Raw genomic sequence first — 25,360 nt, 5'->3', positions numbered from 1 at the left:
GAGCAACATAATTTCTGGCAGAGTGTTTTTGCTGTACAAACATATAAATGAGTGATGTTAGTGTAAGTTCTTGGCTCAGCTCGAAAGTTCAAAGCACTATCCTTATCATAAAGCTACGGCACTTTTATTATGAGTATTCTCCAACACCTGCATTAGGGACAGGTAAGTGAAGTAATACAGTGATTGTGAGGCTTCTGTACACCACCTTTTTTCCTCTTTTAATAATAGTACAATCCAGTTCAGTAAAGGGTGTAACAATAGTAACCTGCTAGGGTGATGGTAGCAGCTAGACCGATCCACTCTTACAGTCAATGAAACCAAGTCAAGTTGTTCTGGTGTATTTGTCCATTGGCTGACTAGTAAGACATCTTCAGCTCTTTTAAAACACCACAGAAAAGAAAAATATGGCCCAGAACAATTTTTTTTCCGTGGTCTGTTCCATTTTACCATGAAATAAAAAGTGTTGCCTCATCTGACACCGCGAAATCACCAGCATTAGTTTGTTTTCCCTAGGCCTAGAAAAAAAAAAATGTTGCCTCACCTGAAACCGCCAGATCACCAGCATTAGTTTGTTTTCCCTTGGCCTAGAAAAAAATGTCTTCCTTGACCCAGATGACCGGACATTCTTGGCTCATTATCCGCACCCTTCACCACCCCTACGTGTCCGGGCCTACACCCTCCATTGACCCCAAGACGAGGATGAATTACCCCCCACCTACGCACCCACTAACTCGCCCTAAAATTACCCAAAATGACTGTCAGACAATTACTCATGTTTATATTGGTATGTGTGTGTGTGTGTGTGTGTGTGTGTGTGTGTGTGTGTGTGTGTGTGTACTGTAATCATAGTTATCGTACGCCTCCACGCAGCGAGGAGGACGATAAATAGTGTTTTCTTCGTTGTCTGTTTGTTTGTCTCTCTGGCCGTTACCAAAACATCTAAAAAGTGATGTGACAAATAATTACTATATACACATGAGAGATTCCGTATAGTGAATATCTCAAACTGATTATTTTCTTGGGAGGATCTCGATAAACGCTAGTTGTTACCACCACCGCCACCACCATCACCACCTACACCACCACCACATTCATCATCATCATCATTCTACCCGGTGCTCGACCAATTGTTTCACCTCTTAATATTCGGTACTCGTTCTATACATGTATGGTTCGTTATAACGTTGTGTAACTCGTACATTGTTAAGTGTCCTTCAGCGTCGGGAATGTCGTCCTTTGGGTTATGACTCCCCGTCGTGTCCAAGCTGCGTGCCGCGGGCTGCGTCTTACCTGTGGGACCTGGCGGGCGTGTGACGGGTGGCGTGGGATAAAAGGAATAAAGAAATAGTGGAGGGAAAGAGGAAATAAAAAAAAAGGAAGAATGGAAGAATGGAAGGAAGAAAAGAAAAAAAGAAAGAAAGAATGAAACGAAGAAAATACTATACATGGAACACCTGACTTTTGGGTCCTGGCGGGGGTAGGAGGGGGTGTTAGGTAGGCGTGGGAAAAAATAAAATAGTGAAAGAAAGAAATAGTGGAGGGAAAGAGGAAATGAAAAACAAAACAAAGTAAGACTGAAAGAAAGGAAGGCATGGAAAGATAGAAAAAAGAATAAAGGAAAGAAAGAAGAAATAAAGAAAATGCTCTATCTGTCGTTATGGGTACTGCAAGCATGGTACTCCACGCCCGCACGTTCGAGTTGAACTTTAAACCCTCCCAGGCCTAGGAATGCATTGAGAAACCTACGTGGAATGAAAAAAAAAGAAATAGTAGTGGAAATGAAAATAATGAATGAAAGAAAAGAAGGAAATGAATAAAAGAAGGAATGAAGCAGAAAGAAAAAGCGAAAAAAGAAAGAAAATATTAAACATGTCGGTGTGTGTTGCATGGTGACACACGAGGACATAAGAAGGTCGTGTAATGTGCTAGTCGCCCTACATAAGTCAACAGCTGAATACGTAACATCACTTACTGCTAGCCATCCATGTATTTGTATGTGTTCACCTGTCGATATCTCAGTCCCTCAGCACCACCCATCCCTTATGCCAGAGTTCTCCAAGGTGCAGGTCGCGACGGTCTACTCTCTGGGGTCCACTTGACAAATAGTTAAATAAATATGTGACGGAGGGAGGCACGGAGTTCTTAGTACTGACGAGGGGCTTTAAGTTAGATCGTGAGGGTAATGGCAACGATAAACTGGGTTGCTGCTACTGCCTTGCACATTCAATATTTTTCTCCCCTCCTGACACAGCTTCTTTCTTCAGGTACTTCGACATACGAGTGGCAACGAAGGAGTCGAAGTTCTATTTCGTCCACGGCCTCTTCGGCTCCGACCTGCGGCCCCTCCTGTCTGAAGTGCGCCTCTTCCTGGCCCAGCACCCCGGCGAGGTAGTGATGCTCGACTTTCAACACTTCCACGGCTTATCGGAGCAAGACCACGCCGCCCTCGTTGCCCTCCTGAAATCTACGTTTGCCACTACACTGTGTCCGATGTTCAATCATCCACGTAACCTTACCCTCGACCTCCTGGCTCGACTCAAGTATCAGGTACTTCGTTACTGGGGGAGCAAAAAGAAGAGGGAAAACAGAAGGGACAGGAATGGTATTGTTAAATAATAAGGAAACACCATCACAGGAAGGCATGGGATGCAAGAGTTCAAACATGCGTCTTTCTTTGAAAGTTCCCATTGCAATATTTAGTAGTTTCCTGTTTTCTTGGGTGTAAATACATCCTCAGAATCAATGGGACAATTTGATTACATTTTATTGCTTCTGATTATAATTTACATTATATATACAATGATTAAGTAGAGGAGACCATGACTGTATAAGGAACTCGAGGGACCTAGCACAGTTGATTCCTTCAGCCTCACCAGTGCACAACCACCCCACCACACATCCACCAGGAGCTATCTTGTACAGGCTAACCGGCCTCTTGCAGACTCCTTACGTTCTTATATTCTAATGTTCACTCACCAGCAGTGTTTTCGGGCAGGTTCTGGTGTTCTACCGCCACCGCGGCGAGAGGAAGGACGTCCAGTGGCTGTGGCCGACGGAGTCCTTGCCCAACCCCTGGCCCTCCGCCACCACTGTGTCAGCCATGTTCGCCTTCCTGCAAGGCAGACTGGCCGCACGCGACCCTCAAACCTTCTTCGTCACTCAGTAAGTCCCCTCGACCGTCCTTCCTTCTCAAGTGACCCCCCCCACATTCTTCGTCACCCGGTAAATCCCTTCGTCCACCCTCCCACCTCACGCAACCTTCACACTTTTAGGATCCAGTAAGTCCCCTCGCTCAACCTTCCTCCTCATGCAACCCTCACACCATCACTCAGTAGGTTCCCTCGCCCGCCCTTCCTTCTCAGGCGACCCTCACACCTTGTCACCCAGTAAGTCCTCGGCTCATCCTCTCTTCTCATCCAGCCAGGATGCACTACAGTAGAGAGAGAGAGAAGGGTAAAATATTATTCTTTTTATAAAATATTATTTTTGGGAAATGCTTTCGCGATCTTAGTCGCCATTTCTTTGTTAAGAAAACAATTACATTTTTGCTGTTCTAGTTTTCGTAAGGATAAATGAAAGCCAGTGTGTAAGCCAGAAAGTATCATGTGAGCCCGCCCTTGTACATGCTGGGTATTTAAGTTCTAGAGATCTTTAATGTGTTTTCTTCACGAAATTGTTGGTGCCTTCTCGTGTATAATATGCAGGGAAGTTATTGGTCAGGCGTGCAGGGACACATAGATGTCATTTTATTTTTGTAACATTAATCTTTCTTCAGTCATACTTTTACCGTATTCAGTTACTTGTCATTCATCCTAAAGTGTGGTCACTGTTGCTTCCCAGGTGTGTTTTGACCCCGTCGGGGAGTTACCTGGCCAGGAAGATGTGCAGCACGTTGGAATCTAGTATGGCTGCTCCTACCAACGAGATGTTGCCCGCGTGGCTGGAGGGGCTGCCCAGTGGATCGCCGGGAGGCAACGTGGTCATGACCGACTTTGTGGACCACAATTCTTGGGAGGTGCCTCGAGCTGTCATCGACAAGAACATGGACACGATCGCGCCGCCTCCCGGGCCACTAGAAGCATAATAATCTCGCGGTGACGTTACCGCCAAAGAGTAGCAGCAAGGCTCAGCAGGTTGTGTGAGGTGACGCTGAATCGGCAGGATGCAATGATTACCTGTCAAAACAGTTATTAGTAATGCCTCTAAGTAACATCTAGTAGGTGGATTTACCAGAGAAAAAATGTTAATATATGTATCTAGCCTCAGCCTCGCGTGGGGAAGGACGGGGAGGTAATTTAACATGCTGATAATCCATCACAGACTTAAGTGTTAATAAGAAAAATTCCCGGGAAAGCTATAGATTTTGTCGCATGCAGCGCCCCCAAAATCTGATCAAATACTTATGCTAGTATGAAAAAAAAAAAAAAATGTTTTTAGGTGTTTTGTACCTTTAGACAAAGTCTGAAGATATATCATGCACTGCGTGGTATGGTGGAACCCACGAACACCTGAGAAACACATCGTTAAGATGCCAATTTCATTCACTATTTATCACACAACAGTATGCAACCCTTGATTGGAGTTTGTACCTGTGAAAGTTGTTAGGGCTGCTTTCACAGTCACTTTGTTTTGATCGTTACCAATGGCGGCGATCGACCCTACTGTTTTCCACGTGAAACTGGCCTTTGGGGTAGTGGCAGCTGCAGAGGAAGCGAGAGGTGTTGAGAGTGTGAGGTAAGGTGCGGGGCTAGGCTAACCCCGCAGCCGCCACTACCCCATCGGCCAGTTTTACGTGGAAATACTATAGCGGCGATCACTGCCATTGGTAACGATCAAAACAAACAAAACGACTGTGAAAGCGGCTCCTATAGACTATACAAGTAGAGAAACCTCTACTAGAGGGAGACATCGCCCTGTAAAGTACGTGTGTTCTCATCATTATCACATTGTGACTGCTTTCTCTGTGTAATAGCATGTTATTCTAGTAAACATTAATTTTGTTGCCGCGTCAGAGCCACGCCTCCTCTCGTGCCAAACCCAAGTACAACATTCTGATTACTCCTCGAGGCTTTATTTATTTATTCATATTTGCATATTGTCCCAGACATAGCTGTTAATAAGTAGGTAGAGTCTTTTTCTCCCGTAGCATATTCCTACACGCTCGAGAGCTCGAGAGGAAAGATTCCAGCCTGGAAGCCTACTGAGCTTGCGCCCTGTGCGCCACCTATGGGCTGGTCTGTTACTCTTCAGCTGAAACACGTAAAACAAATAAATAAATAGGTATCAAGAGATATGAACATTGATTCAAATATAAAAGAAAAGAAAGAAAAAAAGACCGAAAAGGTCCTTGAACGCTTCAGCAGCAGCAGCAGCAGCAGGGCGGCCACCCCAGCAGGCCAGGCAGCGGCAGTGAATGTCTACAGTACAGTGTGGTCAGCGGTGTCCAGGGAGTTGTGTTTCATCTCCGGAAAGCTGAATTAAACTGCTTTGCGCGTTATGTGATTGTTAGGAAACGTCCAAGAAGAGGAAGAGCAAAAATTTAGACCGCCACGACAGGGTGAGGCTTGGGCCGTGGACCAGGTGAGGGGTGGAGGGCGCAGTGTGGTTGAATATCAAATTTTGTAGTAGAAGCCTAGTAGTGGAAACCTTTAGTGGTGTGGTGCAGTGTTAATCTGTGATACGGTGGGTACAAAGCGTGAGGATATCCCGCCAAAATGTTGTGTTTACGTGTGACAGCTGATGAGGAATGGCGGGCCAGGCGAGTGGTTGGTCACCCTGAGCAAGCGTGGCGCCGCGCCTCGCCGTGTGAACTATAATGTGTCACTTTCACAGTTCGCCATGATGGGTTAGTAAGCCTCCGAACCAAACTATTTAATCTTCTACACTCCATTATGGTTAGGCTATCATGCAACACAAGATACACAAGAGATTTCCCGTATAGCTTCCTGAAATTTGTTAACTATCATCACCAAACACTACACAAGGAATTTTCGAATTTCCCGTATAGCTTCCTGAAATTTGTTAACTTAAATATCATCACCAAACACTACACAAGGAATTTTTCCTTGTGTAGTGTTTGGTGATGATATTTAAGTTAACAAATTTTAGGAAGCTATACGGGAAATCTCTTGTGTATCTTGTGTTGCATGATAACCTATCCATAATGGAGTGTAGAAGATTAAATTGTTTGGTTCGGGAGACTACAAAGCCACTGTGTTGGACTGTGAAATTGGCCCTTTAGGATAGTCTCCCTGGTGTGGACCTTGGCTAAATGTGCAAAACGGGGTTCATGTTATACACGGACCTTGCTGCATGGAGACCTTTAGGTGGCTGTTGCACCCGTCATTGCCACTCGTCACGGTACAGTGGATGGCGGGACAAATTGCCAGATTGCCGCACTCAGCCTCTTAGAATTCCCGACTTCCGACCCCAAAACTGTCTCCTGGACCCTAATAACGAGATTCACTTATGGTCATCGTAAAAGTAGTTAATTCCTGATGTTTCCTGGCAATAGTTAGGCGTCAGAAACCGGTAAATACAATGCTCTGAGTACGATGATCTGGCAACGGTGTGGCGGGAAGACTTGTCAAGCTGAGATGGTGAGTGTACGAAATTTCATTGGTTTTATGATATACTGTCCCCGTTATTTAGGCTGTCTTGTAATTGTAGGTAACCCTTGCAACTAGTTCCTTGATATACTATGAATATAACTAAGCTCCATCACTAAACCTCAAGTAAAGTACCTACCTCCCCTACGTAAAGTAAGCAAATTCAGTCAACACTTAAACGGTTAGTGATTTTCATATTCAGTAACATTTCTGGTTACTTCCACATTTGGTGGTAGAAAGTCATCACTGATTACATTAAACATAGGGTATTCTGTAATAGTAGGCTAGACTATTTCTTTATTTTTTTCTTGATATTAATACCATGTTGAAATTTATGCAAGGCTAGCTTGTTACGTATGATTCAGAAATACCGCATAAAGATCATTCTTTTTTTTATCTTTTTTTTTAGCCTGACGACAATATAATGAATGATTATACTACATTCCGGCCACATCTGTGTGATTAGGCTAATTTGTTATTACTCTTATTTAGTTTCTATGAAGAAATCAGTATAGCCTAGCATGTTAGGCTAAACGCTAAAGGATACCCTTGTTCGATTTATACCTTGTATAGCGATACTATAGCCTTAGTACCATAGCTAGTGCAGACAATGGTTCAAAAACACTATCCAAACAGTGTTATCCCAGCTAATTGAAAATGCCGTGAAGTATGAATTAATTGTTATTTTTTCAATAATTACTTTGAGTGTAATAATAATGCATTCAGAGCAATACGGTAAAAGTATTCCTAAATTTACCTTTTCATTGAAAAATACACATGTATTATCAATCAACAAGTGAAAATTGAATCATGTGTCATACTTTATCGAATTACATAATATTATTAGGCTTAGTTGTCATTTCCCCTGTGAATGTGTGTAGTAAAAGTTGCTGTACGGTCGTCACCGAGCTCTAAAAAGTGCCTTAATGTGTTATTCTCAACATTCGCTTCACCTCACCAGTGTTCTTCGACGGTTGTTCATTGCAAGTTTTATGTCACTTCTGAGCCACGTGTTAGTTCGCGCACCAAGGGTCACCTGAGAAGAGAGGGTCGTCGTCTACAATAATAATTACAGTTAGGTCACATCTTTTCTCGGCAACAAACAAATGACCGCCTCCCCCTCACCCGCTCAGCGAGTCTTACTATAGCAGTTTCCACATACTAACGGCCATCCTCTATTAGGGGTTAGGTAATGACTTCTTATAGTATGTAATTTGTTATACACTCACCTGTTTATCTAGATATCTAATAACTGCTTAAGGCACCCAAGTACATCAGGTTTCCCTACGTGACAATAGCAAAGTATACGTGTAAATAAATCATGAGTATTTCCCCATGTGGTGAGGTTGGTCCTGCTGGAAAAAAAGAGTTGGAGAAAGGAAGAAATTGTGAGAAAAACAAACTTGTGATCGTGCGCTGCGACAAAATAGCTCTTACCCAGGAGACTGTTGTCGTTAGAAGTAGAGGTGCGCGGGAGCCATCCTTGTGAACTCCCAGTAGTCAGAGTGTACCACAGACTTGTGATCCTGCGCTGCGACGATATACCTCTCTTGTAAACTGCCCAGGTGACTGTTGTTTGGTTAAGTTTGTCGTTACTTTAGAAGCTGTGACTGTGATAGTTTCCTGTGGCTGGGAGGTGCATGGCTCCTACATAGGCGCTACCGTCTCTCCCCACCTGTACATAGCGGGCAGGCTCGTCGTTTCGTACGCACTGTGCTAATTAGTACGCACCAGGCAAAAAAAACTCGGAAAATTAGATTGAGATTTTGAAAATATACTTTAGTGAAAAAAAAAATCCGGATAAATGTTCTTATTTTTTAAGGTATTTCATTGTCATACATCATCAAAGTTTTCCAGAAAGTTTGTTTCTTGATATGATTAACAGATAGAACGCTGCGTACGAATTGGCGGACATACCCTCTGCAACCCCCCCTACTGACACACCGAGTGATCAGCACCTCCATACTGATCGTCTTTGCATACACACACACACACACACACACACACACACACACACACACACATGCAGTTTATATTAAAAAAAAAATTCATACGTTTTTTCCCGGAGTGATTCACAAGTTGTCCCAATACAGTATTATTCACGGAGTTTCATCTGGAGTAAGTCTTTGATCGATATTAGTGTCTTGATTGTTTCACGTTATACACACAATAGGGTTTTGCACTAATAGTTTCCGGGAAGTCCTAAAACTATAGAAATGAATAAAAAAAATCCAACCACTGGGCTTTTCCATGCAGTACCTGATTATGGTTATCGTACAGAAGGTATTGTTTATTTAAGAAAGGCAGTAAAAACAAACCATGTGACTGCCTTGTAGTATTCCAGCCCTGTAATAAAACACATATATACCTTAAGACTTTATTTTGACTATATCTATCACAACAGCTTTGGTACAGTGAGGCTTTATGTATTGCACGACTATAAAATATATATTCGTTGGCCATTTATATTTATACAACAACGTACACATCTATCGACGCCAACAACACTTAGAGTAAGAGAGCACGAAGGAAGTTTGGAAGGCAATCATGATCATTTTGATTTGTAAAATGTAAATTTATTGCGTCGAGACATCCTGTTATTTAATCATAGTTGAGATGAAGAAAATACGTATCCAAAAGGGCAAAACATCACGAAGCCGTATTACGTGTTCAAAACATCAGTGCAGGAAACGGCAAAATTTCTTCAAGTGCATAAAATAGTAATACTGATGCCACCCACAGCCTGGCGCACTGCTTAGTTGTACATCGTAAGATTCCTCAAGGTAATTTGTATGTAAACCTAACCAGCATTGATGCAAACTGTACTGTACTCTGGCGACTCATATCTGGCACGAATCAGAACGTTTATAAAGATTGTGCTGGAAATTGATCAAAAGAGCCTCACACGTAAAATTTATGAAATCCATAATTGTGAATATATATATATATATATATATATATATATATATATATATATATATATATATATATATATATATATATATATATATATATATATATACTCGTACATACACATACATACATCTTTGATTTAGAAAGTATTTCATATATCTTTGATTTATAAAGTATTCCGCCGCAGAAGGTCTGTGAGAGAGTACTTTCTGCAGTGAGCCCCAAGTTTGCTGTTGAGCAGCGTGCATGGGTGGTGTAGAGTCTTGGCGTGTAACTTAACATACAGACAGACAACCCAACGTTCATAAGATAAAACCTCCATGAAAGTATAGTGAAAAGATTACTGGAAAGCATACCTGAGCTATGTTGTAGGACACAATCTGTTTGGTGATGCCGTGCCCCGACCTGTGACCGATGCCCGCTTCTCTACGTCTCAGGGACTGACGGGGCCTCAACCGGTCACGTAAAGGGATCCTTACCGACCAATTTATATATATATATATATATATATATATATATATATATATATATATATATATATATATATATATATATATATATATATATATATATATATATATATGCCGTAAGTACCCAAACTTTCCCGTTCTAACAAACTTTAATTGGTCGATCCCCTCTTTTATTTTCTAACATGGGAATGAAGATATTAAACGTGAGATTGGAAGGGTTGCAACCAGGGAGTCGATACATGCAAACTTAGACCTTAGGAGCTGACAAAGTTGACCCTTCATGGCACTTAACGAAAAGTAGCAGATGCACCAGTACCCATGGTACCCTGTGATTGACGCGGAGATTTTTTCCCTGTAGTGTGTGTGTGTGTGTGTGTGTGTGTGTGTGTGTGTGTGTGTGTGCGCGCGCATTTATGCACCTAAAGACTATATAGAATTTCTAGCTTTGACAAAGTTGATTTAACAAATGGAGTTATGTGGAGCTTATTTTTAGATCCTAAATGAAGTACAGACCAAGAATACTCAGTTTAGAGGTGTACGCTTGTTACTAGGAAGAGGAGATACTCGTCGAGTTAGCCCTAGTTAATAGACGAAGAAACTATTTTTTTCTGAGGTATTGAAGGCCACATGGTCAGCATTAAAAAACAGTAAAGAGTGCAACGTTAGTCTGCGTTCAAGTTCTGTGCTTCCTTTTGAGAGGACCACCTGTCGACTGACGCTGTAAAATTGCAACTATGATATTACCACATGTATGGATAGGACAATCAAATTGAGAAAGATCCATAGTAAAGAGTAGGACGAAGGTAGGAATGGAACAGCCTTATGAAACTGTAATTTGTGGATTAGGAATATAAGTGACCGCATGCTGCGGTAACAATAGATCGGTGAAAAGGGCACCAGAGAATATATATATATATATATATATATATATATATATATATATATATATATATATATATATATATATATATATATAATTTAAACACACACACACACACACACACACACACACACACACACACACACACACACACACACACACACACACACACACATATATATATATATATATATATATATATATATATATATATATATATATATATATATATATATATATATATATATGTAGATTAATTAATTAATCAATTAATTTATTGAAAAAGAGAGAGAGAGAGAGAGAGAGAGAGAGAGAGAGAGAGAGAGAGAGAGAGAGAGAGAGAGAGAGAGAGAGAGAGAGAGAGAGAGAGAGAGAGAGAGAGAGAGAGAGAGAGAATGCGTCACGTGGTGGTGTTGAGACTTGAGTTAATGCCCAGGGTTGGTAGCCACCGCTGTCTCTACAATCTCACCATTAATTATTTGAGTCATTCAGCGGAAATTTGACAAGCTTCAGAAGGGATTCAAGTACTCTGAATGTATATTTTGTTTATTGTTATGAAATTGTCATGCCAACCGTAGCACCGTGAGGGCGTAGTGGCAGCACATGCTAGTACCTGGAGGCGGGCACCCTGCCGGCAACTCTTCGTGTTTCTTACTTAACCAATTGTTGAAGTCCCATGCAAATGACTGACTGAAGCTCTCGTCAGTTAAAGGTTAATAGATACGCCTCCTGTGCCAGCCTTGTGGTAACGTTTGGAAACTTCCTCTCATCACCAGGGGGAAGTTGTTGTACCGCCTATGTGTGTGGAGTGAAGTCACTCATCCCTTGCCCACCGATCGGCGGCCGTGGAAAAAAACTACTGATTGATCTAACATTTTACTGCCTACATGATGTGCCGGCTGTCCTGCCGTGCTGCCCTTGTCAACCTCGCGACTATAAGGACAGAGTAAGATTACCTGTGCGTGGTGAGTCAAGCACCCGTTTGTGCGGCCTGCGCCAACCATCTACTGCAAGAGATTTCTGCGTACATCGCTATTACATATGCTTTGGTCTTTTTGATAAAGTCTCCACGTGCTGGGCCTCGACCATAGACCCGGACGGGCGGCGAGAGGCGTCGTCGCCGTCCGGAGGGACTCGCCGCTACCTCCGCCACCTGAGGCTGCGCCCACAACACACTAAATAAATTAGTATCTACTCTTCTATATGTGCAATAAATGTACATTCTGTAATGTATTAACAATATATATATGAAGTTACACAGAAAACTACTTATCAGTGTACAAAAAACGTAACAGCTTTCTACAAGCGCAAAGGAACTTGTTCTGCGATGTGTTCCCTGGCTCAGCCAGACCCATCTCCGTGTAGCGCGCGTGATGCTGAACACAGAAAAATCACATTTGTCACAGTGTGTAGGCTTCCTACAGGGCGAGTCATTCGCTGTGACTGCACACGACAGCGGCTCTTTCGGAGGACTCCTGCGCAGGTCCGCCGGCAGCCCTACATGGAGTGACGGGCAGCTCCTTGCCTCTGTGGTGGTGCTTGCTGCTTTACGAGCCTCGCCTTGACTGGAATCCCCGCTTGTGTGTGTGTGTGTGTGTGTGTGTGTGTGTGTGTGAAATAAGTGATTTCATTTCAGTAGTTTAGTTTGAGAAGCTGTGCACGGAAGTATGTATATACAATTTATTCTTTCTCAGTGGTGGGAAAATATATTTTAGTACTATTCATATATAGGGATATGCGTATAAAACATTTACCGAGCTAAGTAAGAGTATTAGAGACATTATTTTACTCTACAAGAACACCCACGTGCTTCAGCGCCTGCCGGTGGTGTGCCGCAGCGTGTGACGGCTCGAGGGGCCGGGGAGTGCCGGGTGCCGCCCAGCGATGCTCTCCACGGCGGGGACGGACGGCACTGCGGACAGTGTGATGAAGGTGTGGTGAGACAGTGAAAACTATACGTGAGGGGTGTGGCAAGATACAATGTGTGTCCCTCGCCCTCTTGTTCACGACCACCACTTGCGCCGCTGCAACGACCTTTCGTCTCGACAATCGGCAGGTGGACGCATCGACGCCACCAACGCCAGGCAGTGAATGTGAGCCTCCAGGTGCCTTCAGGTGGAGGGGCCCCGGCAGCTGGTGTTAGAGTATGAGGCAGGTGTGGCTCTGCACCCTGTTTTTGGTGGTGAACGCGGAGCATCCGGTGTGAGACACGATGGGGGAGGTGCCGCGATCCACCATATCTGCCTGGCCCGTGATGTCCACCACCTTGCCGTCCATGGGCGTGGCCAGCGTGACCTTCACTTTGTGTAGGGTGGTGGACGCCATTTTGTCGCCGTGGGAGTGGTGGTAGTCGATGAGGACATCGGGTAGCGGCGTGCTGTGGTTCGGGTGGTGGTTCGAGTGGAAGGAGTGTGCGTGGTGGGTAGAAAGGCTCTTGGGCTTTTCGTGCGTGGTACTGCGAACTCGCTCCACCAACTCAGATGGGAAGGCCAAGTGTTTCTCATCCATGGGGGAGCTCTTGATGGGGGTGGTACCTTCAAGAGACGGTAGTGTTAAGCTTGAGAATCCCACGTTGGAGAAGCTGCGACCTGTGGAGAGAAGGTAAAGCTAGAGTCTATCTATAGGCGAGTAGCCGTGAGCCACACATTGCCGCAGGTCACCGATGAGCTTGCGAGCGGCGAATCTCCTTGATGGTGGCAGCAGCTGATTGACGTCCGTACCCATGGCTCGCTGCTGCTTGCGCGCGCACACACACACCCACCCACACACACACACACACACACACACACACACACACACACACACACACACACACACACACACACACACACACACACACACACACACACACACACACACAAACACACACACACACACACACACACTCAGGGACAACATTGTGAGTGTATTATACGTGGTGTGGTGGGGTGAAGTGGTACATAGGGTGCAGTGAAGGATAAAAATGGTGCTGTTTTAGAGAGAGAGAGAGAGAGAGAGAGAGAGAGAGAGAGAGAGAGAGAGAGAGAGAGAGAGACCAATAAAAAAAACGCACGTAAAAGTGAATAATACATAATCAAATCAACATATACAGAGGTCAATGCACGTAAATATATACATACTACATAAATACATACATATATACATACATACAAATATACACAACAACACTAAAAACTTGTGTAATTAGTATCAGGTGAAATGACTATAATTAATCTCACATCAGGTGCTCCGGATTCTCTTGCTCATCAGTGTATGCATTAACATCCTTTATTTATCCCCTCAACTATACTCTCTTTCCCTTATCAATTAGTCCCCCTTTACTTGTCATCTTTCTTTCCCATCTCTTCCTCTTCCCATTCTTCTCCTATATGTTTTTTGGGTTCGTCCTCTTCAGTTTTATTTATTTTTTCCTTTTTCTGTCTTATCTCACACCCTCTTCCTCTCTTTTTCTTCGTTCCATTCATCGGTCTAGACTCTATTTATTCTCATTTTTATTCCTTTCCCATAACTCTTTCTCGGGTTTTCTCTCTCGACTTATCTTTTCCTGCACCTTTCTTTCATCCTTTTTATTTTCCCCCTCAGTTCTCTTTCCCCCTCCCTCTCCCTCAATTACTTCCTTCCCCCTTCTCCCCTCTTCCCCCCGGAGCACCTGATACGAGACTGGCCAGGTGAACTAATGTGGGCAGGTGAGGATCAGTTTAAGCAGCATTATGTAAATCAAAGGAGACTATAGAGGAAGGGACGGGAGGGCGCTGGCTGCATCCCTCCCCCCCTTACCCCTCGTCCAGGTGCAATATTAAGCTGATCCCCTTACCTGCCTGCACGTGTTCACTCAAGCGGCTCGGGAATGGGGACAACGGGCTCTGCAAAGACAACACACAAGGAAGGCTGAGACGCACACACACACACACACACCCGCACAGTGGAGCGGAAGATAAAGAGGGAGGGTAATACTGGTGACAGGGAAAGTATAAATTTTTACTTGTCATAGAATTTACTTTGAAGGGACAGGTAGCGCACGGATGAAAACGCACCGAAAGAAATGCTAAACACCCGCACGTGACGCTCAGTGGAAACGAGAGAGAAAAAAAAGCGCTCATTAATTAAAGAGATGAATTCCTGCATAGTGAATGAGGTCTTGGTTATGGCTATACACCGTGGCATGTACTGAGCGGCTTAAGGCTTCGTGACTCAAGAGAAAGATTAACATATTTTGGAATGAAACGACAAATTTGCGAGTGGAATTCTGAGGAGTAATAGAACGTTGACCTGACTTGGTTTTGTATAGTGAGGTTTGCCTTCGTAACGGCTCCCAGAACTAGTGGTTGGAAAGACTAGAGGTTGGATTTCTGTATTTGAGTTTTGTTTGAAAAAGGCCGATGTTTTCTTAGATTCTTTAAAGTTATGATTGTTTGGCAGTCATAGGTATAAATGCCATTGAATTATTTGTGTGGTTTATATATACTAATGACGGAAAAATGACTGACGATTCATTCCTTTTCATTGTAGCATAAAAAGTTTGACTAGTGCATGCAGAGACATATCCAACACACACACACACACACACACACACACCAGACCTCGGACTCACCTCTGGGTTTGTCCAGGGGCGCCCGGGCCACCTCGATGGGCGTGTGGGGCTTCTGGTAGTGGGGGATGACGATCGGGTTGTTTTTGGGCGTGTTGGTGGGGGTGGTGTGGGGAGAGTTCTTGGAGTTGCTGCCGGCGTTGGTGGTGGTGAGGGTGGTGGTGGGCGCGAGGGTGGTGGCAGTGGTGAGGGAGCTCTTCTTCACGTCCTGGAAGGTGATGGGGAAGTAGCTGCTGGAGGCCGTGGACCCGCGCCGCTCCTCCCCGACGACGCTCTCGATGTTCTGGGCCTGACCCTTGACAGACTGGCGGCCCTCACAGTCCAGCAGCCAGTAGGTCTTCATGTTCCCTGCAGCCAGAGTGGAGACAAGAGTAATGAAAACAGGCTCGAAGTACTGAATGGAGAGGAAATAAAAGTCAAGGTACTGAAATATATAATCCACATACCGAGAAAGGCTCAAGGCTCTAAATTAAACTGATAAAAGGCTCAAGACACTGGAGATTGGACTGAAAGATCAAGATATTGGAACAAGGCTTCATGTACCGAGAAAGGCTCAAGGCTCTAAATTCAACTGATAAAAGGCTCAAGACACTGGAGATTGGACTGAAAGATCAAGATATTGGAACAAGGCTTCATGTACCGAGAAAAGGCTCAAGGCTCTAAATTCAACTGATAAAAGGCTCAAGACACTGGAGATTGGACTGAAAGATTAGACACTGGAACAAGGCTTCATGTACCGAGAAAAGGCTCAAGGCTCTAAAATAAACACTAAAAATTAAGACTCAAGACACCAAATTTGACTGAAAGAAAGGTTAAGACAATGAAAAAAAAAGACTCCATATAAGCTACCGAAAATATGTCCAAACCCTTACTCTTGTGTTTTCCAAGACGTCTCATATGCAACATTCCTTTACAACAACCAACACCACCATAGACCTTTGACCCTTCGAGTGGATAAGCCGGGTGTCAGCCTGGGCAACTCGCAAACGTTTAGGGGAAGCTGCTTGTTTACCACGATTCGGCTTGGTATTTTTAGGCTCCGAACAACACCCAATCACCAGCTTTGTCCGTGTTAATCTCCGAGGCAGATGTGTGTGTGTGTGTGTGTGTGTGTGTGTGTGTGTGTGTGTGTGTGTGTGTGTGTGTCATCTCTTCCTACTTTCCCCTTTTCCCTCCATTTTCTCTTTGCTCTTCATTCCACATCTTTTTTTGCTCCCTCTCTCCTTTCTCTCCGTACATTCACCTCCTCTCTTTCTTTATTATTTCAATCGGCGTGTTCTCCTTTCACCTTCCTCCTCCTTTCTTCTCCTCCCTGCTTCTCTTTTTCCCCTCATCTTTTGTTCTCTCGTGCTCTCATCCTCCTTCTCTTTCTAATACCGAATTCTCCTTTTTCCTTTTCATGGCTTCCCTTTCTTTCTGTGTGTGTGTGTGTGTGTGTGTGTGTGTGTGTGTGTGTGTGTGTGTGTGTGTGTGTGTGTGTGTGTTTTCCTCTTACATATAGCCTACTTTGAAAAAAAAAAGAAAAATCCTATTGTTACCTTCACCTTTCCCTAATCCCTTCCTCTTGCGTCTCCTTCTCCTCCTCCTCCTCCTCCTCTTTTTCCTCCTCCTCCTCCTCCTTCTCCACTACTTCACCAGAATCTGCGTCAAGATCCTTCACTTTTTCAGGCTTAAGGTCTATCCTGATAATTCTCCTCATGTGGTCCTTGTGTGAAGAGGAGGAGGAGGAGGAGGAGGAGGAGAAGAAGAAGGAGGAGGAGGAGGAGGAGGAGGAGGAGGAGGAAGAGCAGTTGGCCTTGGCTGGGCTGGATAAGGAACTAAGTGTGTGTGTGAGAGATGGAGGGAGCGATTGGATGGTGGTGATGGTGGTGGTTAAGAGACAGAAAGAGCCAATGAGATGAGACTGAGAGAAGGGAGGGAAGGAGGGAGGAAATACAGGCCGTGATTCTTTGTACATCGACTCAAGGGTGAAGTAGACATTAGACCTCTCCAACACACACAACATCGATCCCACACGCTGAAAATAAAGACATGCCAAAGTGTAACCAAATTAGCCGGAATATTTTACGTCAACGGAGGCAGCTCAAGGACGAGGGAAACATTAGACCCCTCCCCCGCAAAGCACTGATACTAGACAGGGAAAACAGAAGTGGTGCCAAGATGTACGGTACCCAAAATAGTCTTGAGAGGTGTCTTGATTCTGCTGAAGGAGATATATGAGCGGTAGAGGTAGTGCTTATAGGTGACGGTGTTGGAGAGTAAAAGAGCATAAGTTGGAGTTCATAGAGGGGGAGAATGGGGAAGAAATGTTGTTAGGTGAGATATTGGAGTGACTGGTATGGTGCTTAGGGGTAAAGAGTGGTGTGTATTGTAAAGAAACATTGGGTGGGGGTGCGCAGGGTACAGATATAAGCGGGCAATAGACAGATAGATAAATAAATAGGGTTCAGTAAAGGGAATTGCAGGTATGTTAACGGGCAGGTAGATAGACAAAAAGATGGATAGACAGGCAGATAAATAAAAAAAAAGATAGTAAGATAGCTTGATACGTAGATAAAAATACAGATTGGTACATATATGGATGGATGATAGATAGATTATAGATAGTGTTTTGTAGAGGAGATAGCTGGTATGTTAATTGAAGGCTGGGGTTGGGTATGTATGGGAGTGGAAAGAAATGTAGTTAGGTAAGACATAGGAGTGACTGGTATGGTGTTTAGTGTTGAAAGGTGGTGTGTGTAGTAAAAAACAGCAACATTGGATGGGGGTGAAGACTGGGGTGAGGTATGTATAGGAGTGGAAAATAGTGCAGTTAGATGGGAAATAAGCAAGACTGGAATAGTGTTTAAGAGTGAAGGTTGATGAGTATATATTTAGTGCAGTTAGAGGAGATAAGAATGGAGTGGAAGTGCTTATGGGTGAATGAGGTGGAAGTGGATGAGTGGAAAGAGTGATGGGGTGATGAGTCGTAGAAACGGGGTGGAGTTACGTGAGATATTTGTACAGGCGGTAGAAATAGGGGTTGATGGGGGTTGATGGGAGTTGATGGCAGTACATAAAAGAAGAAGGGAGAGGAGTGTATTGGGTTGGAGATATAGGGGATGTGAAAAAGTCTAGGGGCGTTGTGGAGTGGATGGGGTGGACTGTGTGTGGATAAGGTTGGAAAAGGAAGGAGGTTGGAGAAGGGTGGAGGGGTGGGTGGGGTGGAGGGGGATACTCAGGTAATTTTAGAAGCAGGTGTCGCTTTCCTCATCCTCACCTTAGACGTGCTTCCCTCCTTCCTTCCTTCCTTCCTTCCTTTCCTTCCTTTCCTTCCTACCTTTCTTCTTTCTTTCCTTCCTTCCTTCCTTCCTTCCTTCCTTTCTTCCTTTCCTTTCTTTCTTTCCCACCTTTCTTTTTTCTTTCCTCCTTCCTTCCTTCTTTACTCTCTCTCTCTCTCTCTCTCTCTCTCTCTCTCTCTCTCTCTCCGGCTATTCTCAGCCATGTGAAAAGAAAACTTTCATATAAGTTCCCATAAAACAGCCGAGAGGAATGGAAGAGAGAGAGAGAGAGAGAGAGAGAGAGAGAGAGAGAGAGAGAGAGAGAGAGAGAGAGAGAGAGAGAGAGAGAGAGAGAGAGAGAGAGAGAGAGGCGGAGGTGGAGGCGTACATAAGGCTTTTCAGAGTGGAGAAGGAGAAAGGAGGAGGAGGAGGAGGAGGAGGAGGAGGAGGAGGAGGAGAGAAAAACTGTCGACTAAGGACTTGGCTTCGTCACTAACGTCTCCTCTTCCTCCTCCTCCTCCTCCTTTTTTCCTTCTTACCTCCTCCTCTTCCTCCTCCTCCTCCTCCTCCTCCATTCCACACAATCACCTTCGTAATAACAGAGAGAGAGAGAGAGAGAGAGAGAGAGAGAGAGAGAGAGAGAGAGAGAGAGAGAGAGAGAGAGAGAGAGAGAGAGAGAGAGAGAGAGAGAGAGAGAGAGAGAGAGAATTTTTCTGGGGCAAAGTATTTTATAGGCCTTCTCTGTGCTGGATTCCTCCGCCTTTTTGTCTGTCTGTCTGTCTGTCTGCCTGTCTGTGTGTGTGTGTGTGTGTGTGTGTGTGTGTGTGTGTGTGTGTGTGTGTGTGTGTGTGTGTGTGTATACCTGTCTGTCTTTCTGTATACCTATCTATCTGTCTGTTTGTATGTTTGTTTGTCTTTATTTGTGTGTTTGTCTATATCTGTTCCTGTCATTGTCTGTCTGTCTATCTGTCTGTCTGTCTGTGTATGAATGTATGTATGTATGTATATATGTGTGTATGTCTCTCTCTCTCTCTCTCACACACACACACACACACACACACACACACACACGCCTCGCTCCATCACAATCTACGTGGCCCCACCGCCCTGTTTCACTATCACGCGCGGACTGATGGCGGCGGCGGCTGAATATTCATCGCATTCATTCACAAGTTTGAATCACACCATCCCGCGAAGAGAAGGAGAGAGAGAGAGAGAGAGAGAGAGAGAGAGAGAGAGAGAGAGAGAGAGAGAGAGAGAGAGAGAGAGAGAGAGAGAGAGAGAGAGAGAGAGAGAGAAAATACAGAAAGACAAAAAAAGAAGAAATAATGGTAGAAAAAATAATAAAGGAAGGAAGGAAGGAAGGACAAAAAGAAAGACAGACAGATGGACAGACAGAAAGACAGACAGACAAAAAGACAGACAGGCAGAGACAAAAATAAAACAAAAAAACAGAAAATTATAGAGCATGATGTGTGTATATGTGTGTGTGTGTGTGTGTGTGTGTGTGTGTGTGTGTGTGTGTGTGTGTGTGTCGCGCGCCCGTTAGTGTATGTGTGTCTAGTAAAGTAATTCCCGCCTCAAACTTTTCTCTCTCTAACATTCACAAACTTTCTTAATCTTCTCCCAGTAGTGAGGTATCGACACCAGAGGGCCACGCCGCGCCACGCCACGCCGACACGTTTTAATCAGAATTTACAGCCTCGGTACTTCCCTTTTATACTCTCGTGCTTAGGTGAAGTTTATGGGCGCTAATGTGTACGTATGGCTCTTCTTAACGTTACTAGGGCCTGTAAGGAGAGTAAAGGTCGGGCAAGGGAAGATTATAGGCGGAGCGGAAGCAAGGGGAAATGGGAAGAGAGGAAGAATGTTAAGAAGGAAGAGAGGAAGGATGGGATGTGGAAAAGAAGGAAAGGAAAGGAAAGAAGGAAGGATGGTAGATAGGAAGAGTGGAGGAAAACTAGTAACTAAAATTGAATGAAAGAAATGATAGAAGGTTCGGAAAGAAGAGAGAATGGAAGATAGAAAGGAAGAAATGGGAAAGAAGTAAGGATTGTATTATGGAAGAGGTAGGAAAATAGATGGGAAGAAATAAAAAAAACAGGAAAGAAGGAGGGAAGGAAGGAAAATCGAAGGGAAAGAAGGAATAATGTTAGATAAGAAGGAAGGAAGGAAGGAAGGAAGGAAGGAAAGAAAGAAGGAAGGCAAAAACGACAGCTAGGAAGGAAGAAAGGAAACAAGGAAGGAAGGAAGGTAGGAGGAGGAGGAGGAGGAGGAGGAGGAAGGCCTTGAGAGAAAGGGAGGGAATCACGACTCTTTGCTACTGGAGGAAATCAGAATAAATGGCGCCTGTTTGTGGAGGAAGGTGTCTCTTTTCTCCCTCCTCTCTCCTCCCCTCCTTACCTCCATCCCCCTTCCATTACCTTCCTTCCCTCCTTTCCTCCCTCTCTCCTTCCCTTCTCTCTGATATTGGAGGAATTGTGGCGTTTTTCTACCTCCCTCCATCTCTTGTCTCCCTCCTCTCTCTCCTCCCTCAGTATCTCTCTCCTCCTTCTCTTCTTTTTCTTTCTTCTTTCCTTCTTTGTCCCATTCTCTTTCTTACTTTTCTTCCTTCCTACTTTCCTTCCTCATATTTTCTAGTTTTCCTTTCGTTTTTTTTATCTCCATCTCTTTTTTTCTCCTTCTTCTCTTCCTCATTTCTTATCTCTTTCCTTCTTCCACTATCTTCCTCTTCTGCTTCATTCCCTCCTTTCCTCCCTCTCTCCTTCCCTTCTGTCAGATATTGAAGGCATTGTGACATGTATATTTTTACTATTTCCTTGTATACTTTCTTCCTCTTCCCTCCTTCGCTTTCTATATTCTCCTTCCCTTCCCTTCCTTCACTTTCTATATCCTCCTTCCCTTCCTTTCCTTTCCCTCCTTCCTTTCCTCCCTCTCTCCTTCCCTTCTGTTCTTTGTCAAGTTTATGTTGGGTATTAAAAGATTAGAAGAGTTGTTGCATTCTCTTACGTCTATCTTTTTTTTTTAACCTTCCTCTCTCCCTCCTTCCTTATCTTTTCTCTCCTCCTTCCCTTCCTCTCCTTCCTTTCCTTCACCTTTCTTCTTATTTTCCCGCTAAAGTTCTGTTGCATAGTGGAGGGATTTTGAGTCTTTTTCCTTCCTTCCTTCCTTCCTTCCTTCCTTCCTTCCTTCTTTTGCTTATTCTTTCTTTATTTTTTTTCTTGTTTTTCCTCTCCATTCTTCCTCTCTTTCTTTTTACCTTCCTTCCCTTTTTCTCTTCTTTCCTTCGTTTATTCTTTTTTTCCTTCTTTTCTTACGTTCTTTTATATATTAATCTCATTACTTAATTTCCCTTTTCCTTCATTGTAATTTTTTCCTTCCTCTCTTCCCTCATTTCTTCCTTCAATACCTTCTCCCTTCCTCTGATCTTTCCTTCGTCATTCCTCTCCTTTCTCCCCTTCTTCCACAGCCACAAAGAATCCACGTTGAGGGAAGGAGGCGGATGAGGAAGCAGAAAGAAAAAAAAAACCAGGAAGAGAATAAAACGAGCTAATTATCACCTTTTTGCTCTTTCAAGTCTCCTCCTCCATCATTTTTTATTTTATTTTTATTTTTCACTTATCTTTCTTTCCGTCTTGTCCTCCTCCTCCTCCTCCTCCTCCTCCTCCTCCTCCTCTTCCCTTGCCTCTCCTTCCTCTGGGTAATCCTCGTCTTACACTTCCTCTCCTTTCTTTCCTCCTTCCCTTTCATCTCTCTTTGGTCCAGTGGCTGTTGTCTGTAGCATCGCGTTTCTTCCTTCTATGTCTTCTCTTCCTATACCTCTGCACATCTGTTTTCATCTTATTTTTGTTCAACTCCGAGTATTTTGCTGTTCTCATTATTTTGCATGTGTTATTTTTGCACGGGAAAGAAGGATTGGAAGAAATTAAATGCTCGCAGATTCTTTTTTTATTCTGTGATTTTTTGCTGGATTTTTTTTTCGTATATGCGTGTTTTTTGCAAGAGAGAGAAAGGAGTGGAAGAGACTTATTAATACTCGCAACAGGTTTTTCTTTGTCAGTGTAAATTTTGCAAGAGTGAGGAAGAGAGAGTGTACGGTGAAGAGAGTTAATGCCCGGAACAGTTCTCTATATTTTTCAACGCCTTGTTTTTTCTATTCTAGTTTTTTTCTTGAGTATTAGCAAGAGAAGAAAAGTGGTAATGACTTATAAATGATCGCTACAGATCTTTAAATTTTCACCTATATATTTTTTGCTGTTCTTTTATCTCTTTTTTTTTGCATGTGTGTGTTTTTTGGAAGACAGAGAAAGAGTGAAAAAAACCCAACAACAACAACTTTAATGTTCGCACAAGTTCGCTTTCTCTCAAACACGCACAGAGCAAAGTTTTAGCCGCCTCAGAAGTATGCCTTGTAATTATAAGTTTGCCTTCCTCTCGCTCGCTCCTTCACATCTTGCTGCTTCTTGCATGTTCTCATTATAATTTTTACCTTTTTGGAGAGTTTGCGATGTTGGGTCTTAATAACGTCTTTTTCGTCCACTTCCTCATCACCTCGTTTTGGTATTAGACGTGGAGAGGGTGGGATGTGGACGGGAGAGAGATAAAGGGAGGAGGATGTTAAGGGAGGAAAAGAAAGGGCAGAAAGAAAGAGGAACTCCTCCCTCTTCCCCTCTTCCCGTTCTTCTGCTTTCTTCTGTCGCTTCTTATCTTCCTCTCCTTACCTTCTCCCCCTTTCCATTCGTCCTCCACTTTCTCTTCCTTATCATCTCCTTTTCCTCGAATCTTTGCTCTCCTCCTTATTTTCTCCCCCTTTCCAATCGTCCTTCAGCTCCCCTTCCTTATCCCTTCCTTCTTTCTCCCTTTCCATTCGTCCTCCACTTTCTCTTCCTTATCATCTCCTTTTCCTCGATTCTTTGCTCTCCTTATTTTCTCCCCCTTTCCAATCGTCCTTCAGCTCCCCTCCCTTATCCCTTCCCTTTCCTCAATTCTTTCCTCTCCTTACCTTCTCCCCCTTTCCATTCGTCCTCCACTTTCTCTTCCTTATCATCTCCTTTTCCTCGATTCTTTGCTCTCCTCCTTATTTTCTCCCCCTTTCCAATCGTCCTTCAGCTCCCCTCCCTTATCCCTTCCCTTTCCTCAATTCTTTCCTCTCCTTACCTTCTTTCCAATCGTCCCTCAGGTTTTCTCCTTTCCCTTCCCCTCCTCCCCTGAAGCTCGTTTTTATCCTTGAGTCAAAACCCCTCGATAGTTATGTAAGACAGACGAATCGTGTCCGGAGAGCCGCGGATCGGGTTTCTGTCGCTAATTGCCCCTCGTCACCAAATCTTTGCCTGGGGGGGACGCTCTGTGATTTAGGGCGGGTTTTTGTTAGGTGATTATGATACTCGTGATTTATGGAGGTGGAGGTTTTTGTTTTTGTTTTATTTTGTGTATTTTTAGTGCGTGGTTTTGTTGTTTTGATTAATGGCTGTGGTTTGGAGGTATCGTGTTACTGTGTGTTTCTGCGTATGGTATTTTTAGTTTGCTTTGATCAATGTGTGACTCTCTGTTTGGGTCTGTGTCTGTGCGTGTCTGTATATCTGTCTGTTTGTCTGTTTGTTTGTTTTACCTATGCTTCTGTGTGTGTGTGTGTGTGTGTGTGTGTGTGTGTGTGTGTGTGTGTGTGTGTGTGTGTGTGTGTGTGTGTGTCTCTCTCTCTCTCTCTCTCTCTCTCTCTCTCTCTCTCTCTCTCTCTCTCTCTCTCTCTCTCTCTCTCTCTCTCTCTCTCTCTCTCTCTCTCTCTCTCTCTCTCTCTCTCTCTCTCTCCTCTCTCTCTCTCTCTCTCTCTCTCCTCCTCCTCCTCCTCCTCCTCCTCCTCCTCCTCCTCCGAGCACCCAGGCCGTCTGTCAAAGCCTCGTTTCGGCCTCAATAAAGTGAAGTTTTATGAGAGGCAGACGAATATTGTGTGACGAGAAAGAGAGAGAGAGAGAGAGAGAGAGAGAGAGAGAGAGAGAGAGAGAGAGAGAGAGAGAGAGAGAGAGAGAGAGAGAGAGAGAGAGAGAGGACATCAATTTATTTGTTTGCCAATCTTTCCATTTTCAACATCAAACAACAACACAACAACAACAACAACAGCAGCAACACACACAATACGGAGACTATCATGGAAAGACAAAAACAAAAACAAAAGAAAAACAAGCGAGCAAACAAAAGTCACTCTGAAAACATATTGCTGTATAATAAAGATATAATAAACGTCAAGCTAACGTTTCACCAAGGCACGATACATCACTCCAATTGATATTATACAAGCATGCACCGTAGAGAATATTGGCTGAGTTGTTTATGATATTTGAAAGGGATATGAGTATGGAAGCTGCGAGATTGGATGGACTGTTTATAATATTTGAAAGGGAAATGAGAAAACAGAATGAGAGTAGTAAGATAATGATTTTTTTTTATATTTGGAAGGGAAATAAGTCTGGGTGTATAATAAGACTGGATTTGTTCATAGTATAGGAAAGAGAAATGAACGTAGCAATAATAAGACTGGACTGTTTATCGTCTTGGAAAAGGAAATGAGTTTGTTTGAAAAGAAAAAAGTTGGAAAATAGTAAAATGCTCCAGAAATGATCAGAAGAGGTACAAAGGAATTAGGTAAC

General features: G+C 43.6%; 2 protein-coding genes across 5 annotated transcripts in view; one reads left to right on the top strand and one right to left on the bottom strand.

The window, feature by feature from the left end:
• LOC127009206 (uncharacterized) overlaps window positions 1-6,048 on the top strand; it is a 16,893-nt gene extending 10,845 nt beyond the window's left edge. For all 3 annotated transcript variants that reach the window (XM_050882053.1, XM_050882055.1, XM_050882054.1), the window contains exons 4-6: window positions 2,265-2,547; window positions 2,996-3,162; window positions 3,841-6,048. In XM_050882053.1, the coding sequence (XP_050738010.1) occupies window positions 2,265-2,547; window positions 2,996-3,162; window positions 3,841-4,084 (694 nt within the window). In that variant the 3' untranslated portion in view covers window positions 4,085-6,048. The remainder of the gene's footprint in view (window positions 1-2,264; window positions 2,548-2,995; window positions 3,163-3,840) is intronic.
• A 5,176-nt stretch (window positions 6,049-11,224) lies between these two features.
• Window positions 11,225-25,360, bottom strand: part of LOC127009204 (soluble guanylate cyclase 88E-like) — a 46,202-nt gene continuing 32,066 nt past the window's right edge. Inside the window, exons 13-14 of one of the 2 annotated variants that reach the window (XM_050882046.1) lie at window positions 15,463-15,807; window positions 11,225-13,459 (exon numbers count right to left, since the gene is read on the bottom strand). In XM_050882046.1, the coding sequence (XP_050738003.1) occupies window positions 13,011-13,459; window positions 15,463-15,807 (794 nt within the window). In that variant the 3' untranslated portion in view covers window positions 11,225-13,010. The remainder of the gene's footprint in view (window positions 13,460-15,462; window positions 15,808-25,360) is intronic. The other variant, XM_050882047.1, reaches the window with a different exon arrangement.

This window comes from Eriocheir sinensis, chromosome 40, assembly GCF_024679095.1.
Source record: "Eriocheir sinensis breed Jianghai 21 chromosome 40, ASM2467909v1, whole genome shotgun sequence".
In the NCBI taxonomy this organism is placed as follows: Eukaryota; Metazoa; Arthropoda; class Malacostraca; order Decapoda; family Varunidae; genus Eriocheir; species Eriocheir sinensis.
The sequence above is the reverse complement of the archived record's forward strand: the minus strand, read 5'-3'. Positions and strand labels throughout refer to the sequence as shown.